The 18,565-nt window shown below is 36.0% G+C and overlaps 1 protein-coding gene across 1 annotated transcript in view; it reads right to left on the bottom strand.

Annotated features, from left to right (window-relative positions):
- The window catches only part of PGAP1 (post-GPI attachment to proteins 1), a 36,836-nt gene that overhangs the window by 7,984 nt on the left and 10,287 nt on the right, over positions 1-18,565 (bottom strand). Inside the window, 22 exon segments of the mRNA XM_017836628.1 lie at positions 834-938; positions 1,289-1,512; positions 2,226-2,276; positions 3,282-3,414; positions 4,801-4,998; positions 5,228-5,318; positions 5,974-6,014; positions 6,016-6,056; positions 7,123-7,161; positions 7,521-7,629; positions 8,293-8,359; positions 9,064-9,115; positions 9,197-9,270; positions 9,551-9,626; positions 10,566-10,643; positions 10,866-10,917; positions 12,460-12,509; positions 14,200-14,283; positions 14,371-14,426; positions 16,183-16,288; positions 17,712-17,778; positions 17,954-18,006. Of these exon segments, the coding sequence (XP_017692117.1) occupies positions 834-938; positions 1,289-1,512; positions 2,226-2,276; positions 3,282-3,414; positions 4,801-4,998; positions 5,228-5,318; positions 5,974-6,014; positions 6,016-6,056; positions 7,123-7,161; positions 7,521-7,629; positions 8,293-8,359; positions 9,064-9,115; positions 9,197-9,270; positions 9,551-9,626; positions 10,566-10,643; positions 10,866-10,917; positions 12,460-12,509; positions 14,200-14,283; positions 14,371-14,426; positions 16,183-16,288; positions 17,712-17,778; positions 17,954-18,006 (1,847 nt within the window).

Here is an 18,565-nt window from a genome sequence, read left to right on the forward strand (position 1 = left end):
CAAAAATTACCACTTTTGTAGCCCATCCACACAGAAGGTACACAAATACCATATTTCACTTTCCTTTGCAAAACAATTTATATTTCAAGGCTTTTTTAATTTTTAAAACTGAACAACTAGGTCTAATGGGCAATAACAACTGATGCATAAGCAAGAGCAATTACTCAAAAGGGGTAGTAAAATGTCATTAAAATATTCCTATATTAATTTAGAAATAAGTTCTCTAACAAAGGAAGATTTAATGGTTTAGACTGCTTGAGGTAACAGGTACTGATCAAGAGGTTAAATGACATTCGTTACTATTCACTGTCATTCCTGAGGCACTCACTAATTTCATATCTGGACAAGAAATGCTCTATCTCTCAGCAAAACCAAGTGCTCAAAACTTCTCAATCCAGTAGAAAACACATGACATTTCCACAAGTGTTCCCATATGGGGAGTTACAAAAACATTACTATAATGCTTTAGAATTCACTTTTCTTTGTAACTTTGACAATAATTGCTACATGTATTAGTATTCTGTAACATTTGAAAGGATTCAATGAATCATGAATTAAAAAGTCAGAGTAAGAAGTAGTTATGCAATCAACTGCTTAGACAGCACATGACTAATTTATTTCTATGTGGTAAATACAAAGGCTTTTCTCCACTTAGCTGAACTAGAGGTAATTTGCATATATTTTACCTGGTCTTTTGGATTTACCACATGAGTTCCTGAATCTCTACATGGGCTGAACAATTACAGGTCTGTACAGCATAAGTTAAGTTTTACCACACAAATGGTAAGTAACAAAGAAGCAGGAAAACAAAACTAAAGATTAGGCTATAGTACCTTGATTTCACTTCAGAAGTACTTGAATTCATTAGAATTTCTAAAATGCATACGATGATAATAGCTGTAGATCTACATGGATCAGGCTCAAGTCTAACATTGTACCTGCAAAGAAATGGTTTAAAAAGCTTGTTACTTCCAAATTAGGCTACCAAATAATATCTACATTTGGAACAAGCTTGTGCTGATAGCAAATATACATGAAATCCATACAGCATCAGAGCCTGATTTTAAATCATTTCTGAACCACTACTTTCTTCAACATATCACTGATTCCCTTAACATCTACTTCCACCACAGCACAAACCAGATTGCAGAGAGAAGACAATAACAATTAACAGAAATATTTGAAACTATAAGGTAGCTAATAATGTAAAGAGAAACATTTCCAATTTTTATACTCCTCAAAGGTTCATACTCCTTTCTTTCACCTTAGTCACAATTTAAGAATTTACCTAAGATTTTTTAGCCAATAAATTAAAGATGGCAAGTTGAGCAGCACAATCCACGTGAATAAATTGAGGATTGTAACATGCATCTTAAGACTGTTAACAGCTTCAGCAATTGTTGTACTGTTGGCAAGAGGTTGGCTTGCTTCTGGAACACTGTCCATCGAACTCTGGGGTTTGACTGTGTTTATACTGGAGTTCTGTGAAGGTTCTTTTGAGTGGTCTGAATCCTGAAAATAAAAGACAGAAAGTCACAAAAATGTGCACAGGCTTGTAAGAACCCATGCTGGGGAAAGAGGACAGGAAAAAAAAAATCCTAACAGTATCACACCAGCTCTGATTAGGAAGAAAATTTGCAATTTAAGCCTCAAAAAGCCATCAAAAGTGAAATTCGATAGTTCAATTTTAAAGCATCTAAATTTAACCAGAAATTTCTCATACACTATGAGTTTAGATGTTGTGGAAGAAAAGAATGGAGCATGAAGATGCCCTGACACCAATGCAGTGATAAGAAATGGAGTTCCTGGAAGGGGGAAGAACAGAATAAAAGGAGTAATAAAGCATGTGGGTGAAAAATCACAGATGATCATTCACAGAAGAGATATAGGAGGTAATGTAACTGGGAGTAAAATATTAGCTGTGGGAATAAATAGCAAAGATGAACTAATGAGTTGGCAGATACTAACTTCCAATGACAGAACTACCCCCCCCCAAATGAAACAAAACAAAATTATATGAAAATGAAAGGAGAGGATTGAAAAAGAAACACACAAAAAATCCACTCAAAGAAACCCAAGGAAAACTTTCAACAACTTTTTCTGGCTTTTTTAACAGTGTTTCATCCAGTCATCACAGCACAACCTATTACTACCAATTCATAATGCATAAGTTTGCCAAACAATTTTTGGTGTTAGTTTGGAACAGAAGAAGGAAACAGACTTACCCTGTTGAGCTTGTTTTGTTCTGCTCTTACACTCACATGCAGTTTTATAACCTGCAAGATAAAGGGTTCAGTTTTTAGTAATGTTTCTTCACAAAAAAGCTGTAGTATAGAAAAAAAAAATGAGGACGTTATTTTTACTTCTTTTTTTATAGCTAGATGATTTTAGGGCCCCAAGAGAGCTGCAGTGCAAGAATTCCCTCTGTCTTTATCAGCAGCATCCAAAGTGCTCTGTTAAGGAGGAATTTCCAAGCACAGAGAGAAAATAGGCTGCTCTGCTTTCTCCCTTTCTACTGTGCTTGACAGAGTGGGAAACCTGCACATTCATCACCTCCTGCTAATTTATTTCTACTTTACTTTCTGCAGAAACCTAAACAGGTCATATAGGAGAAGTTCCATGACAGAAATGTACTGCAGAAGGGGGAGTTATGTCAGCATGGGAACAGTCTTCACAGAACCTTACGTCACATGGAGTTCAATTTGAGTCAGTGCAGTTCCTCAGGCTGTGCTCTCAGCTGCCACTTGCCTGCTCCAGACCACCAAAGCTGCTCTGCTTTGTGCCCCTACTCCCAGATCCATGCTCCCCTGCTTCCCTAGGAGCCAAGTACAGCAGCTGATTTAACAGCTATATGACTATAGGGTGAATCAGAGGAGTTAGAGGCTCTGATGCAAGGAAGACCATGGAAACTCAATGACAGAGACTAAATATGGGTCTTTGTAGCACTATCCAAGGGAGCAGATTAGACATACAAGAAGACTACCCTTAATTCTTCAATATATCCACCCTCCTTCCTTTTACTCCATAAAGATTTATGAAAAGTATAAAATATTCTACAGATCATTTCAAGTCCTCCCTTTGTTAAAGTTTCTCTTCAAAGGACTTATTAGTTTTTGTTTACACTCCACTAAATTAAAAAAAAACCTTTTTCAAGTATGAGAATAAGAACATTAATGTATGAAAAATGGTAATTTGGATTTTTGATTTTAACATGGGGTTCATTCAAAGCATACAAAATTTTCAATTCAGTTACAAATTGAGAATGTTTAGCCTTTCAGTACCTTAAACAAGTATTGAAGATAAATAAGGAATACAGCAAATGCACCACAAGTTGTCCAGCTAACCAAAGCAAGAGATAACACCCCACAGAGTCTTCGAGGTGTAATCAACTTATCTTTTTGCAGAACAGTAGGTCTAAAAAAAAAAAAAAAGAAATAAAATTACTGTTATATTTTTGTAACGACATCAGACCTAAAAAGATGAAAGAATAATTCTGGTTTTTGAATGACTGAAAAGAAAAAAATGTTCCTGAATATTGATTTAACACTGGAAAAATAAAGTTAGGCAAATTTAAACATATCTAACAACCGCTACATAAACTACTTTGCAAGAAAAGTCTTCTTATCAAATGAACACTAAGAAAAACTCAAGTGAATGCTATCTACTTCAGAGAGATTTATAGAAAATAATTTTTGAGGTTTTTAGCAAGGAATTCAGGAGTAGATCAAAACCCATGTTAGGTACTAGAACTGTGTCAGGCACTAGAATTTAAAAATGAACCAGCTGACTTACAAGTAGTCACACAAAATCTTATTTTCCTGCCTCTGCCCAAGGCATTCTCAGGGTCGAGAAATCAAAAGCTTTAATGAAAAGAGTAGGAATGGAGGTAAAATCCTTAAAAATGTAATAGGAATAACTTCAAACTCAGAAATTCATTAATTTGTCACTTAAAACTAATACTGAAACATCCACTGTAATTTATAAACAAAATGGCAGAGAAAAAATAGCCAAACTTACATCTATTATTTGGTCAAGTAAGACCAGAAGTGCTAGTGATTAAAAGAAGAAAGAGATCATTTAGTGGGTATTTACTTAAAGAGCATCCCAACCAGCCTTCTGGAGACAATTTGGCTCAAATGGAAATGAGGACTGTTATCTGTGTCAGAACACGCAAGCCACGAAAACTATAACCTCAGAGAAGCATGTTATCCAATTTACTAACTTACTCTTTCAAAATCTCTTTATTTTCCTTTCATTTTTAAAACCACTTTCATATCTGAATACTCTTCTGTACAACCAAAAGCATTCCGGTGTTCTTAGACATACTTACATAATTAAACAGTCTTGTAGAGTAAAATGAATGTTCAAGAAGTTTTTGTTTTAGAAACCTGCTTGTATTATTTAATGCAGTTGATCCAATATCACTAATGAGGAATGGATTCTAAGACTATAGTCCCTTTTCTAAATATATACCTTTTTTTCCTTGAGTTGCTGAAAAGGGAATAGTTCATTTGCTTTCTCTTCTCCTATAAGTTATCCTCAAAACCAAACTGAAAACCTTTATAACAGCTGGTGAAGATAACAAGAAATCCATTTATGTTCTCTTTTGGAGATGGGGAATAAGGAATAGGAGGAAATCATCATATTCCTTTAGTTCTTAATACTTACAAACCCAGATGTCTAAAGTCACATATTAACTACATTGCAGAGTTCAATCTGCCCAGACATTCACACAGAAGGAAACAGAGGTGGTTAAAGTCATCTAAAAGAACATAATTATATGACATCATGCTGCTTTACCTGATCAGAGTTAACCATAATGAAGAGAAGAGTCTCAGAGACGTAGAGAAAAATACTGCACTCCAGTAGGCAATGCCTGTCCCAAAAAGAAATAGAATCAGGGACACAAGGGGGAACCATGCATCCTGACTACTCAGTACAGCAGCATCCACCTCTGGTAGTGACAGTGATTCCCATATCTCTCTAAACCAGTTAAACCTGCCAAAAACATGAAAGCAGTATTATTTATCACTTCCAACTGTGTTACAGTAAGATACCTATCAACTATTCCTCCTACTACAGCCTTTCAAACAAAATCACAGTCAGGTGTTCACAACGACTAGAGATAAAATAATATTCCTCCCCAGCAATAGTTTTACTGAAACTTCTGGTTTTGAAACTGTTTTAAATAAATAAATAAATAGATAAATAAATGATGCAGACTCACCCCTGCAGAAACACAACAATGCTTATAAGAGGTTCTACTTTGTAGGGCTTAGCTGTCCTAACTAGTTCAAGGGAAAAGTCTGAACACTGGCCTAGAATCAAGAACAGAGAGTATCTGTGGTTACTACTATGTCACGAACTTTAACAAACATCATTCACAACAAAAATAAATTCAGACAACGGCTTGAAAGTTTACTTGAAAAGATAACCATGTCTTGTAACAAGTGATGAATATCTGCATACTTCATCACCAAGGCCCTTATTCGCTGCATCACTCACATTAGGTAATAAGTCACAAGAGCTTCTAGAGACATGATGGAATTTGTTACAAACACCACCTGAATTTTAATAAAAATGCATTTTGTCTGAAGACATGGTTCGAAGTTATTCTGCAAATCTCCATGCAAGAAATAAAGTGGTTTCTGCATACTAACAGTATCTTTTAAACGTTTTATGTATTTTTAAGTAGACTTCTGTTAATGCAAAAATACTTTGCAACACAAATAATTCATGAAGAAGGGATTGCAGAATAAAATGATAAGGAAATATTCTGCTACAACACAACCTTGGAGACCTACCAGCAAACAAAACCCAAAACTGAAGAGCATAGATCCAAGTTATTTGCATAAGTTGAATGACACTTAGCTTAAAAAATTCACAACTAGCTGATCTTCCATTGGTAAATTGATTAAGTAATTGCTCTAAAAACACCTGTGACAGAAAAAAAATAAATTTCTAGAAAGCTACCTGTTGATCTCAATGTGCTCAATTGTCCTCCATAAGTAAGAGACAATATAGACAGGAAAAGCACCAGCATGGAACCTCACTATCTGAAAGACAAGGATATAAGGATAACTATTTACAAAAATATATTAAAAAACACACACATAAATATTATCATGAAGTCAAGATGATAATGCAATTAGAAAATATTTCTTAAAAGATTCAAACAGTTTCTCCTTTTTATGCATAAGTATTTTATAAACTCCATTAGCAATTAAGATTACATATGGAAAATACTAGAATCTCTTATAAACGGCTTAATCAAACATGTTTTGATAAATGACCAAATCATAAACAACTTTTTCCCAGTCAAGACAAATATTAAAAAAATATAGTATCATACATTTCAGTAAAATAAGTTTCAAAAAATTAAAAGGCCACATTCCAAGCAAAATCTGCATATAGTTAGATATGTTTTTAGGCAAAGAATTTTTAGAAGCAATTACATGTCTGTATTAATTGGCTTCCAGTCTCCTGAGTCATGATTAATATACAAATAGCACATAAATTCTTCTAAAACAACAACAACATTACAAGTCGTTCATATAAATGCATACATTCAAAGAGAGAACCTTGGCAGTAATATTCCAGCACTACACTTAGGTGCTTGCAAATTAATTACTTTTTAGACCCAGGAAACTGCAGATGGCTAGTCTATTTTTACTGATACCCATGCTGAAATGTATTCTTCATTGATAACCGAAGAAAATTTGTTGAAAAGGAGCATATGGATCTACTTAGACTTTCTCCCCTGACTTTTAATTGATGCCAAATGTATTTTAAAGTTTTAACACTACTGACTCATCAGACAAGAAAGTTAAAGTGACCTACAGTGTCATCCCTTTAGAGATATTGAGCTAACCACAAAGCGAAATGCTCCACATTTACAGCAGCTCTTTAGAGCTAGAGTGCTTTTCTAATCCTCTGAAAACTGAGGCCTGACATTTTTCCAGATGGGGTGCCCTGCCAAGTGACAAGGTTGCGAAATGATCGTTGAGTAGTTAGTGTTCCTCTTGGCATCACGAAGGAATCTGAAGTACCACAGCAGAGAGGGGAAGAAGTAAACATTTCTATAGATGCTACTGACATAAAAAACAATTTAGGCTTTCTTACTTGCCCAAGAACCTGTGGAAGTGACGTCTTCAGAATTACCTTGATAAAAAAAAACAAATATTTTATACAATGGTAAGCATAAGTACAAAATACTTCAATTTTTAAGAAGCTAACTCAAGTATTAGAATACAGCAATCCCACAAACTAAAATGTACACCACCTTACTACTGACTTTTTAAAAACAAATGCTTTAAAGTTTTGCTTAGAGTCCAACTTTCAATACTACTCCGCAGTTGCAAAATACTTGTAACAATACATTTACAAAAAGGTCAAATAGCCCATCTTTAGATTTGCTTATTATTTATTTTGATTAATTAGCTACACGTTTTAAAAAACTACATTAGGCATAAATTATACAGCACTGCAAACTAGCTATAAAATAACACTGTATTACTCACTTCATACTGACAGTCTGAGGAAGAGAAGATATTTAACTCTGGAGCCCTGCTGTCATTTTGAGGCTGAGCAATGTGCAGCTTTGCAGAAATCTCAGTAAGAGACGGGATTCTGAAACAGCAATTTAAATGGTAATTGTTGCCCTTATAACCAAAAAAAAGCCAAACATGCCTTAGTTTTCAACAAGTGCAAAGCAGATCTAGTACATCAAGTGTCACCACAAGCTATGAGCAAAATGGTATAAGGAACTTGTGAATCTTATTACAAAGAACTCCACAACATTCTCAATCCTCAATGCACTCTCCTCTGAACTATCAAGGGCATAGCACTAAGGAAAGCACACAAGTTCAGGGAACACACTGCCTCATAGAACAGGTAAATATGCTGAGTGACAAGAATGGGAAGGACAGATTCTCAAGAATGCAATTCAGTTTCCTGTGTTATGCTGTTCGAAAATACGGGGGGGGGAGGGCTAAATTGGGAGGTATCCTTAAGGCTTCTAAAATAAACAAGGAAGACAGTTTTCCAGCCATCTAATACACAGTCAGGTGGTTCAACTTTTTTGAGAAAATCAGTGAGAACCATTACACAGTTACTAGGTATTCTTATTCTGAGAAAAAGTCAAAACAACTTTGTCAACAAGATCAGAAAGGTAAAGATGCAGAAGCCATACAGTTAAGACTGGAGAAACTGTCTCATATCAGAAAATTACAACAGGATGTAAATATTCTCAAAAAAACCCAAGAATTAAGTTATAATTGTTAAATTTCTTACTTTGCTACAACTATTGAATCTTCATGTGACCAGGGTATATGAAGTCTGTAAACACTAGGTTTTCTTTCTGAAATAAAAGAGAATTAAAAAATATAAAATTAATTACAAACAAGATGTGGCAACTGTCTCTAAAAACTACAATGCCAGTAAAACAAAGGTGGCATACCAAATCACTGGGCTTGCAGTTACATTGCAATTGATATTGCAATGCAGATCAGTGCAGTTAGCAGGAAACAAAAATGACGTTTTTTAACTCAGGCTGTTACAGGACAAGACAGTGAGAGACACTGATGTTCAAAGGACTGACAGTTATGAGAAAACTTCTGCATTTCAATATGAAACTGAAACCCTAATCTAATGAAATCCATCTTTTTTTTTTTTAAACAGAGTCCTTTAGCAACCCATCCTGTTTAAGCTTATGTAGCTCAGCATTCAAATTCGAGTTTCATAATTAGCAAATAAAAATCGTCACCAAATGCGCTTTTCTTGAGGAACACTTTCAACACAATGCAGAGTCCTGCTAAAAGTTCAACTTCCCTTTGCTGAGAAGTAAGAAAAACAAACATCAGAGGACTAATTTTTCAATTTTTTGAACTATCCTTCTTAATAAAAAGTGGGAAGTGAGAGATATTAGCAGAGACATTTGAGCAGATCATAACACTACTGCCTAAACCTCACTGCATGAGACGACTTCAGTTTCTACCAGCTTCAGTCTTGAAACTTTCCAAGAATTTGTTTTATAAATTTATACTTTAGAAGACGTATATTTACCTTTGACTGACTGGCAGTGGCTCTCTATATAAATTTTGAAAGCTTGATATATCTAGACAATAAAAAAAAATAAGTTAGTCACATTCTCCCGAGAGTGGTTACATGAGCTCTAAAAATTAAGGAGCATTCTTACTTGGTTGAAGTGCTGGAGCTGTACATTGTAAAGTAAGCCAGTTGAATTTAATAGAATTTTGCTTGAAGAAAGCCCTGTAAAGGATGTAATATTTTCACTTATTAGATAAAATTATCTGAGAACTCATTACATCTTCAGACTTTTTTTTTCCAGGAGACCTATGTGCTTTTACATCTGTTAGTCAAAACCCCCATATTTCTTATTTCTTTGTCTGTTACTAACAAAAGCAGTATTAACTTTAGTGAAAAACAAACCCCCAAAAACCTCCAACATGAAATTTTTAGGTAAATTTATTATCCAAAGGTTAGTAATATTAGTTTTCCATTTCTTCCAAAAATAATATCCTATACTTACCAAATGAAAAAAGATGTGTCACAGGAAGCTGTACCGTTCTGGAATCCTCTTTGAAGAATTCACAGCCCAAAGTATACTGCAATTCAGGATATTGAAAACAGATCTAAACCAACCACAAGACTATAACATCTTTGCACTTGCCAATTACATTTCACAAGTGATCTCTCTTCTATCTTTGCTTACCCCCAACATTGTGTATTACCAATTCAACTTCAAGATGTCCCTGTCACAACCACCTGAAGATACACTCACAGATGAACATTAAACTCACTTTAGCTGTGAATAATTATTTCTTGGGTCACAGATTATAAACCACAGACGCAGAGACTGTATTTGTGTCACAGAAAGGAATGTCAGATCTACTTAGCCTAGAAATTCTTCAAGTGCAGTGTTCTGCCATTTTTAGGACCAAGGCCTGCCAGACCCAGCTGGGTAATACCCAAAGTCTGTTTAGATTCACTAAAAACGTTCCTCTTGCTGAGATTCTGGGAGCCCTTGATGCAAAGATATTCAACTCATTTGTGAAACTCAGAACTATTAAACTGTGCACACCTCAGTCTACCACATTATTTGTGGTCTCAGAGCTTGCAGAGGTATCTGACCTATGCTCCCCAGAATCCACATGTGATGTCTTCAATTATATATATATATTCTCTGCTACCCTGGATAAGAGAAATGACTGTTCAAAGGCATAAATATTCAGGAATGTGAACAGTATATTAAGAAAAACAAACCATTAGAATTTACAACAAGAAGTCCTTAAAAACTGATTTGAGAACTGTTGCTTTGTATGTTTCAAGTGCTATCCATGCCTTGTGTTTGGTATTTTATCAAATGAAGCGTTTCTGAGCTTTCAGAAGATAACAAAAGCTACCTTCAAACCACAGTGGAGTGTAGGTCTATGGTTTCTCAAAGTAGCTTAGCATAAATTTAATATACTTCCTTTTCTTTCTGTCATAGCACCTGAGTTATGAACACACTAAGCAAGCAATTTCTGCATGCCATATTTTTTTACCTTATTGCCAGCTGCAGCTGGTACCTGAATGACAATATGGGACAAGGAAGGATAGTCCTGAAGTTTCAGCATTACAACCTCAAAAAGGAAAGGGAAAAAGAAACAGAAGGAAAGAAAAAAAAAGCCATTACTGAACATACCCCTTTAGCTTTGCCCCTTGCCAGTTTTCTACCTGTTGTACCCCTTCCTCTGGAATACAACTGCATGTTCCAATGCTGTAAACAGAACAGATCTTCCCCTCTGAGTTGCAACTACCCCCCAAAGCACCTCTCCCTCCTACAAATTATGTACAATGCTTACCTTGGTGGTTGGAAGTAACTCAGCTCTCCAGGACAGATCAGTAGCTTCCAGGCTGTAAAAATCCATGCACATTAAAGGATGAGCATATTCATTATGCAGGCCCTACATTATGGGAAGGGATTAACATTCAAGCTTCTTTCTCTCTCTCTCTCTCTCTCTCTCTCTCTGGATTCACATTTCAAATTGAGAACAAGTTTGGGTGTACTGCAGTTAGCTATCATAGTAATTTATCAAACTATATAATTTCAGATAATGCAAATCTTGTTTAGTAAAAACAAGTTCAACAAAGCTCCAACTCTGTCATACACAAAACACGTAGCTGTTATCAGCCATGCAACTTCAGACACAAAATGAAAACTCTTCATGAGCTAAAACAGCACTGGCATTAAATTAACATGCAGTTTTATTATCACCTTTGAAACATCAGAAGTACCAATTCTTCCTATGGGAACATCTAAAATATACCACATAAATCAAAAATTCTGTTAGCTGCTGAAGAGCTTGCAGCAGTTCTAACATGGTGTGTATGTAAGTACATTGAGTTCCCCTCCAGCTCTTTTGTAGGCCCCCTTTAGGTACTGGAAGGCTGCTCTAAGGTCTCCCTGAAGTCTTCTTTTCTCCAGGCTGAACATACCAACTCTCTCAGCCTGTCTTCATAGGAGAGGTGGTCCAGCCCAGCCCTCTGAACAGTTTAGTGGCCCTCCTATGGACTCATTCCAACAGGTCACCATTTTTCATGTGTTTGGGGACCCAGAGCTGGATACAGCACTCCAGATGGGGTCACACAACAGCAGAGTAGAAGGAAAGAATCACCTCCCTGCTGGCCACACTGCTTTTGATGCAGCCCAGGACATGGGTGGCCTTCTGGGCTGCAAACACACATTGCAGAGTAATCTTGAACTTCCTGTCCATGAACACCCCCAAGTCTTTCCCGCAAGGTTTGTCTCGATCCATTCGCCATCCAGTCTGTACTTTTGTTGGGATTTCCCTGACCCAGGTGCAGGACCTTGCACTTGGCCTTTTGAACTCCATGATGTTTGCATGGGTCCACCCCTCAAGCCTGTCCAAGTCCCTCTGGATGGCATCCCATGCCTCCAGCATGTTGACCATGCCACACAGCTTGGTGGCATTGGTAGATTTGCTGAGTGTGCACTTGATCCCACTGTCCATGTTGCCCATAAAGATGTTAAAAGGTGCTGGTTCCAATATGGATCACTCATCACTGTCCTCTACTTGGACGTGGAGCCATTGACTGCAGCTCCTGGAGTGTAACCATGCAGCCAGCTACCAGAACCATCCAGATGCTAGAAGCCCCACAATTTTGGAATCCAGCACAGCATGTAGTGTCAGAGCAACAAGAACGACTTCTCACTGCTATGAAGGTCAAAAATACAACTTAATGAAGAAAAAGATCACTTATTTTGAGAAAACCTATCTTTCCTGTTCTCTTGGTGAAAAGAAAGCATGAATTCTTTATGATTACAATTTTACTTCCCAATCTCTTCCTTCCTACAAAGGATATTTATATGCCTTAAATTCAAACACAATCTCACAAGATCTATTTGAATAAAGAACAGGAACTGTTTATACTCACCACATCGATGAATTACTGTTCATGCAGCCATAAATCCAACTACTTGTGTCCTGTAAAGTCAATACCATAAAATAGTACATTACCTATATGTGACTGCATTTATAAATATATTGAAAATACCAATTCTTTACTCCAAACAATGCAGGAATTAAAGCTGCTGATAATCTCCAAAATTTCTACATGCTAAATATTTCAGTATACTAGATATCAGCAACTGTCTCTGGCAGCAGAACCTTGGTGCAATTAACTTACTAAAAAGAGAACAAACTTTCACCTTTGTCTCACTCCTTTTCTATTTAGTGTATCTGCAGCAGCTATCACTACAGTGACCAAACTCTCATAAGGATGTTAAATGCTGAAGCATAACAGTGAAGAGGATTATAAAAACAGTCTCTCTCTCAGATTTCCTCAGTTATTTAGAATGAAAGATATTCACCTATCTTTTTTCCATTTCACAATGAAGTCAGACTTCTGTGTTAACACCAAGTGATATCCTCCATTAAAAGTCTGATATCATGATCTTGCAACTACAATTACAACGATGGAAAGGTGAAGCATAAGACTGAGTGGTGGGGTTTCTAGGAACCATTTTGAATAACTTCAATTGGCCACCATTTCTAGTTATGAATAAATACAAAGTTAAGCAAACAAGCTTTCAGAATTTCTCTTCAAAAAATACCCATCTTACATATCATGGTTTATCTCTTCTAACTTTAAGAAACCTCTCAAGGTTTTTTTAAGTAGTAGAGGAATACTTTAGATATTTAATGTTCTACTGCTCCCTCCCTTGAGAATTTTTACTGTTCTGAAGCAATAGCACCATGATGCAAGGATCTCAGATATTGTTTTGTACCTCCCTCCTCCTCCTCAAGTTGTACTAACCCTGTCTTCAAGACATTGTATCCAAAGTTATCTTATTAAAGTACAACTAAGATCACAACATACAGGTAAACACTGAAGTGCCACTGAGAAGGACCATTAGAAAAGCACCAAGGACAGACAATCATTTTTCACAGTGGTGGTATTTGCTAAGGGGAGGAGTGGCAACAGGGACAGGCAGGATGGAACAGGGAAGTCTATCAGTATTCTTGCCACTAATCTAAAATATGTAAATTCTGAAAAGAATATTTATCCACCTTCAGTTTGCCAAGAGATTAAATTAATTCTTGTAAAAGAATTTTAAAAAATTTTGGCTGAATGCCTGTGTCTTGAACTAAAAATATAAGAGCTGCACATTATGGTGTCTCCTCTCAATAGGAGACAACGGAGATGGTGCTGTTTCCTCATCTGTCTTCCAATCACTTCCACTGCTTAGTGAAAGACATTTGTAGCCTTGCAGACTCACTTTAATTGTATTGTGGGAAAGCAAACCTATAAATAACTTTCCCAAATTAGAAGTATGGCAAAAACATGGCAGCACTGAAAAATAGCATCTTCATTCAAAACCATCAATATAGAACTGCACTAAAGTAAAGGACCAAGTAATCTAGAGCTAACCATAAGAGTCAAAAATAAAACATTTGAGGTTCAGGTGGCATTGAAAGTTTCAGATCTTGAACACCAAGTGTGACATGCTACAACAGGTAGTACATCTTACACAATGCATTAAGCTGTGAATGTAAATGGATGTCAGCATTTCAACAACTGTCCGTTAAACTGTCTTAAAACTGCAGCAAATATAAATTAAAAAAACCACAGCTTTATAAACAAACTCCAGACATGAAAGAAGTATTTTCTCACCAACATACTATTTTCACAGTAAACATGACTGTATGATTTTCTGTGGCTTGCAAGAGGAAATGTGAAATATTTTCCATCAGAATCCTTAAAAGAAAAAAAAAGCTCATTAGTTAAAAAAAAAAAAACAACAAAATAAATATAAAAACACAATGAGGAAAAAACAGTACTTACATTGTAAACTGAATAAGTCCATTTTGAGGCTTTGACTGTAATCCATATGAAAATTCCTACAAAAAACCCATGTTTTTATATGCCACACTGCAGGAACTATTATCCTTTTATCCAAAATCTTATATTTTACTTATTACCAAGGTCTTATCTCTTATCCGTAAATGGACATAAACTTTATAAGTTCTAACCAACATTGAGGATTGCTACTGCTTAGAATGACATGCAACAGTTATCACCAATTTCACAGGAAACAGCAAAATCCTAAGATCTTGTTATTAAATACAAATTGTAAAATAAAACCCCTACAGATCTTGAAACAAAGATTGAAAGGCAACAAAACAAACTGAATGTTACTAATGTAATTACAGGGTGACTGATTAAAGCTGAGTCAACTACAGACACAGCCCCAGTCTTTGTTCCTGTCAGCCCTTTTAAAACTGATACAGGTTGTGAAGAAGCACATCAGCAATGAAGTGAATAACACGTACAGAAAACTGTAGCAGTTTAAAGACATGTCTGGGGAAAAAGAGTAAGACAGAATAATGAAGAGATCAGAGATACAAACAATGTCAATTGTCATGCAAGAAGGCTAATACCTTTCTTCCATGTAACCAGAGTAACAAGTCCATCACAGAAATTCCACTAAGTGTCAAGAGCTCAGCACAAATAAGGAAGATGCCAACATGAAATCCAATTTAAACTTATTCCTCCTTATTGCTAAAAACTGACCCCAAAAAAGGTGAACAAACAAACAAAATCAGTTTCACAATCTCTCTGGGCACCTCTCCGTTTGACCACCTTCCTGGGTAAAGTACTTTTTCCTAACATCCAATTGGAATGTCTCTTGTTACAACAGGATTCTACTGCCTATTGTATTATCACTGTTCACCTCCAAGGAAAATCTTACTTCATCTTCTCTCCAGTCTTTCATTTAGGTAGTTGAAGACAGCAACAGATTCCTCTCAGCATTTTCTTTAGGGTGAAAACCTGCAGTTAACTCAGCCTCTTTCCCCTGCTTCCTATGCCCCAGGACTAACCATTTTGGTGGTCTTCCACTCCACACTCACTTCAGTATATGCCAGTGCCTAAATCCCTTCTTATAAAAGGTGGCCAAATCTGGATGCCAAAGTACAAGTTACTTTAGTATTTCTGCCGTATCTTACATTGAGAAAATCCCTGAAATAAAATCGTTTTCATAAAATGGTTCAGCCCAGGTCAGCAAAACTAGGAATAAAGCTGAGCCCTACTAAAGTTGTGTTTAGTTCCCAAGACTCCACACAGTCAAAATTTCTCACTTTTAGCTACCATTCTTAGGAAGGCAATTTACAAGGAAACCCTTGGTGTGCAGTCCATCTTACCCTGCCAGGTCATGGCAAAAAGGAAGTGACTGATGAGGCAGATCTGAATATTCAGGATTGCCATGAGTAGCACAAAACTAACATAACAGCTCTATAACATCCCTACTATCCCTCTTCCAAGAACGGGATGTAAGAGTAGATTCGACTGTATTTTTGACATCCAGCTATTCCCAGTCCCTGAGATTTTTTTATTGGACATCCTGGAGTAAATATGACTCCTGTGCATCCTCCGGAATTCAAGCTATATAAAAGTGACAGATTTTTGCTCCTACCCCTTTTAAATTCTTTAGTACTAAGACCAAAGAAAACTGATTGTTTAGGTCTGTATCCTGTATATCATTTTAGCAAATGTCTAAAGAAGGACAAAGTGTATTCCAAAACTTTGTTAGTGAGAAGATTAACTAATAACAAAGGAGCATCACTGAATCCTATTCAAAAGAAAACTGCTGCACACCTGGGAGTTCTGTAAAAACCTCAGGATTTTCCTCAAATATCTTTGCAGGGTGTCTTACAAAGTGGTGATTCAGTACAGACATTCTCTTCTTTGGATCCTCAGTTATCTAAAAAAAGAGTACATTATCAAATTTTTACCAATGTGTATGATTTAAGATCATCACATGATCACAGCTAACAAAAACAATATAGTTTTGTGGATGAAAGGCTGAAGAGACTGTGAGAAGACAGTACCTTTTCTATTTTAAATTCAATAACCTGAACAGAAAAGTGCCATCAATAGTCAATCAGTGCAATACAGAAAGTCTACACATCATAAAAAAAAGTCTACACGTTTATAGCTAAAACATTCAGAAGTTTTATATCCTCACCTACTCTTAACAAAAGGAAACCATTCTATTGAACTTTCTCTACAGACACACATGCATTCTTCCTGAAATAACACACTTGTGCCAGAGCTTAGGAAAAATTCTCACACTTACATTTACTAATCTCAGTTCACAAATCCAGCTTGCTCTACATCTCTTCTGACTATTTCAAGCATCCAAACAGCTGTAAAGCTACAACAGGATTTGCATTTGTTTGGGGATGCGATTTTTTTGTTTGTTTTTTTTTGTTTCATTGGTTTGGTTTTGTTTTTCCCAAAACAAACTTTCCTGGACTAATTTTTGTTTCAAAAATTGTGGCCATTAGTACTGATTTCTGAAAATTTTTACCCTCCAGCACAGTCAGTAAACTAGAGAACAACTGTACCCCCTTTTTGACTCTCTAAATTACACATGAAAATGAGTACACATGAGAAACTAGAGAAGTCTGCCCCAAACAACCTCAAAAAGAGTCCTTCCTCTTCTATGACTGAGGCTCTGGTCTAATGTATTTTCAACCCTTTAGGCCTTAATTCCAATTCATGATAATTACTGCATAATATTGTAGAAAGAAAATTGTACAATATTAGATTCTCCAAGAGTTTTCAAAAACTAAGATGTAGGATATTCATTTAGAAAAGCAATAAATAACGGTAGCTGGAGGTGTACAAATATGTAAGTACTTTACTTGCATTCTATTTTTGTAAGTGGCTTTTCAAAAAAAAAAAAACCACCTCAGATGTATGCTGGTCACTATGATCACCACACATGCTTTTTCATCCTTTGTATACTGGTCAGAGGAGGTGACTTGAACACACACTGAGAGGTCACATTCACAGCTACACAGCTAAAAAAATTTGCTTATCCTGGTGCAAGGTCAACTGAACCTGCTGCATTAAAAGAAATGTTTGGCCCATACCCCAGCAGCTATAAAGCATCAAGAAGTCAATAATGAAAACTGAGTAAACCTCTAATTATTTCTGACACATTGGTCAAACAACAAAGTCACAGAATTTTTCAGTGACTGGGACAAAATGACAACAATTTTCTCAGCATGACTTAGAATAATCAAAAACGAGTTTTCTGTATAATAGGAAGGTATTTCTCCTGACTAAACATTCTGGGATGAAAGAAGAAAGTGTGATGGGTAAATGCATATACAGACCTGCCTTGTATTTTCATCTATGAGATCAAATAAAGCTCTGATGGTAGCCAGGATCAGTTCTTTGCACCTAGAAGAAAGAAGAAGTAAAATTAAATCTAGAAAGGAAATATCCAGGGTAATAAAAGTGGTCAGAAGAGACATCACCATAATATTATGCTGAAGTTAAAATATGGTATAAAGTGATAACAGTAGAGAACAGAGGTATGCACAGGCAGTCAATTAACCTCTGTTCCATTACTTACCACACTATGGAGAGATGGTCAGTTGAGGCCCAAGCTCTAGGCACAGCTGAGCTCTGTTTGGGGAAAGAAAAAAGTTAATCTTTTGTTAGTATTCAACATTTTCAAACTATAAGCAAGTCTTTCCCCTCCTTATTTAAATACTTGTGCAATTATTAAAAAGAACAATGTTTATATTAAGAGTTTCAGGGCCTAGGGTACCACAGAATGACTTCTTCAGTCAAAGATCTTACAAGCGATGAAGCACTCATAAAGTGGAAATTACAAAACAACCAAATTATCTATGTTAGATAGCAGAGACTAATGATGAAAGGGCAAATTATGGTGTGGAGAAAACTTACCAAAAATTTCTTCAAAGACTGCTTCTATGACTAATCTTACTATTTTAATAATTGATCCTGGCACACAGGAATAGAAGCATGCCAATAAAAGCTGCTGTAGAAAAACCAAGGGCATTCTCAATAAAAAGAAGCATCAGAACACCATGCAGAAAGAATTGGACAGTCTGAAGCTATTCATTTGTGTAAGTGTATTGCAAATATCGCATTTTAGGGACTAACAATATCAAAAAACCCTCCCACAAATGCAGCTCATCACCTATCTGCACAACTTGAA

Source organism: Lepidothrix coronata, unplaced genomic scaffold, assembly GCF_001604755.1.
Source record: "Lepidothrix coronata isolate B3197 unplaced genomic scaffold, Lepidothrix_coronata-1.0 Scaffold7, whole genome shotgun sequence".
Classification (NCBI taxonomy): Eukaryota; Metazoa; Chordata; class Aves; order Passeriformes; family Pipridae; genus Lepidothrix; species Lepidothrix coronata.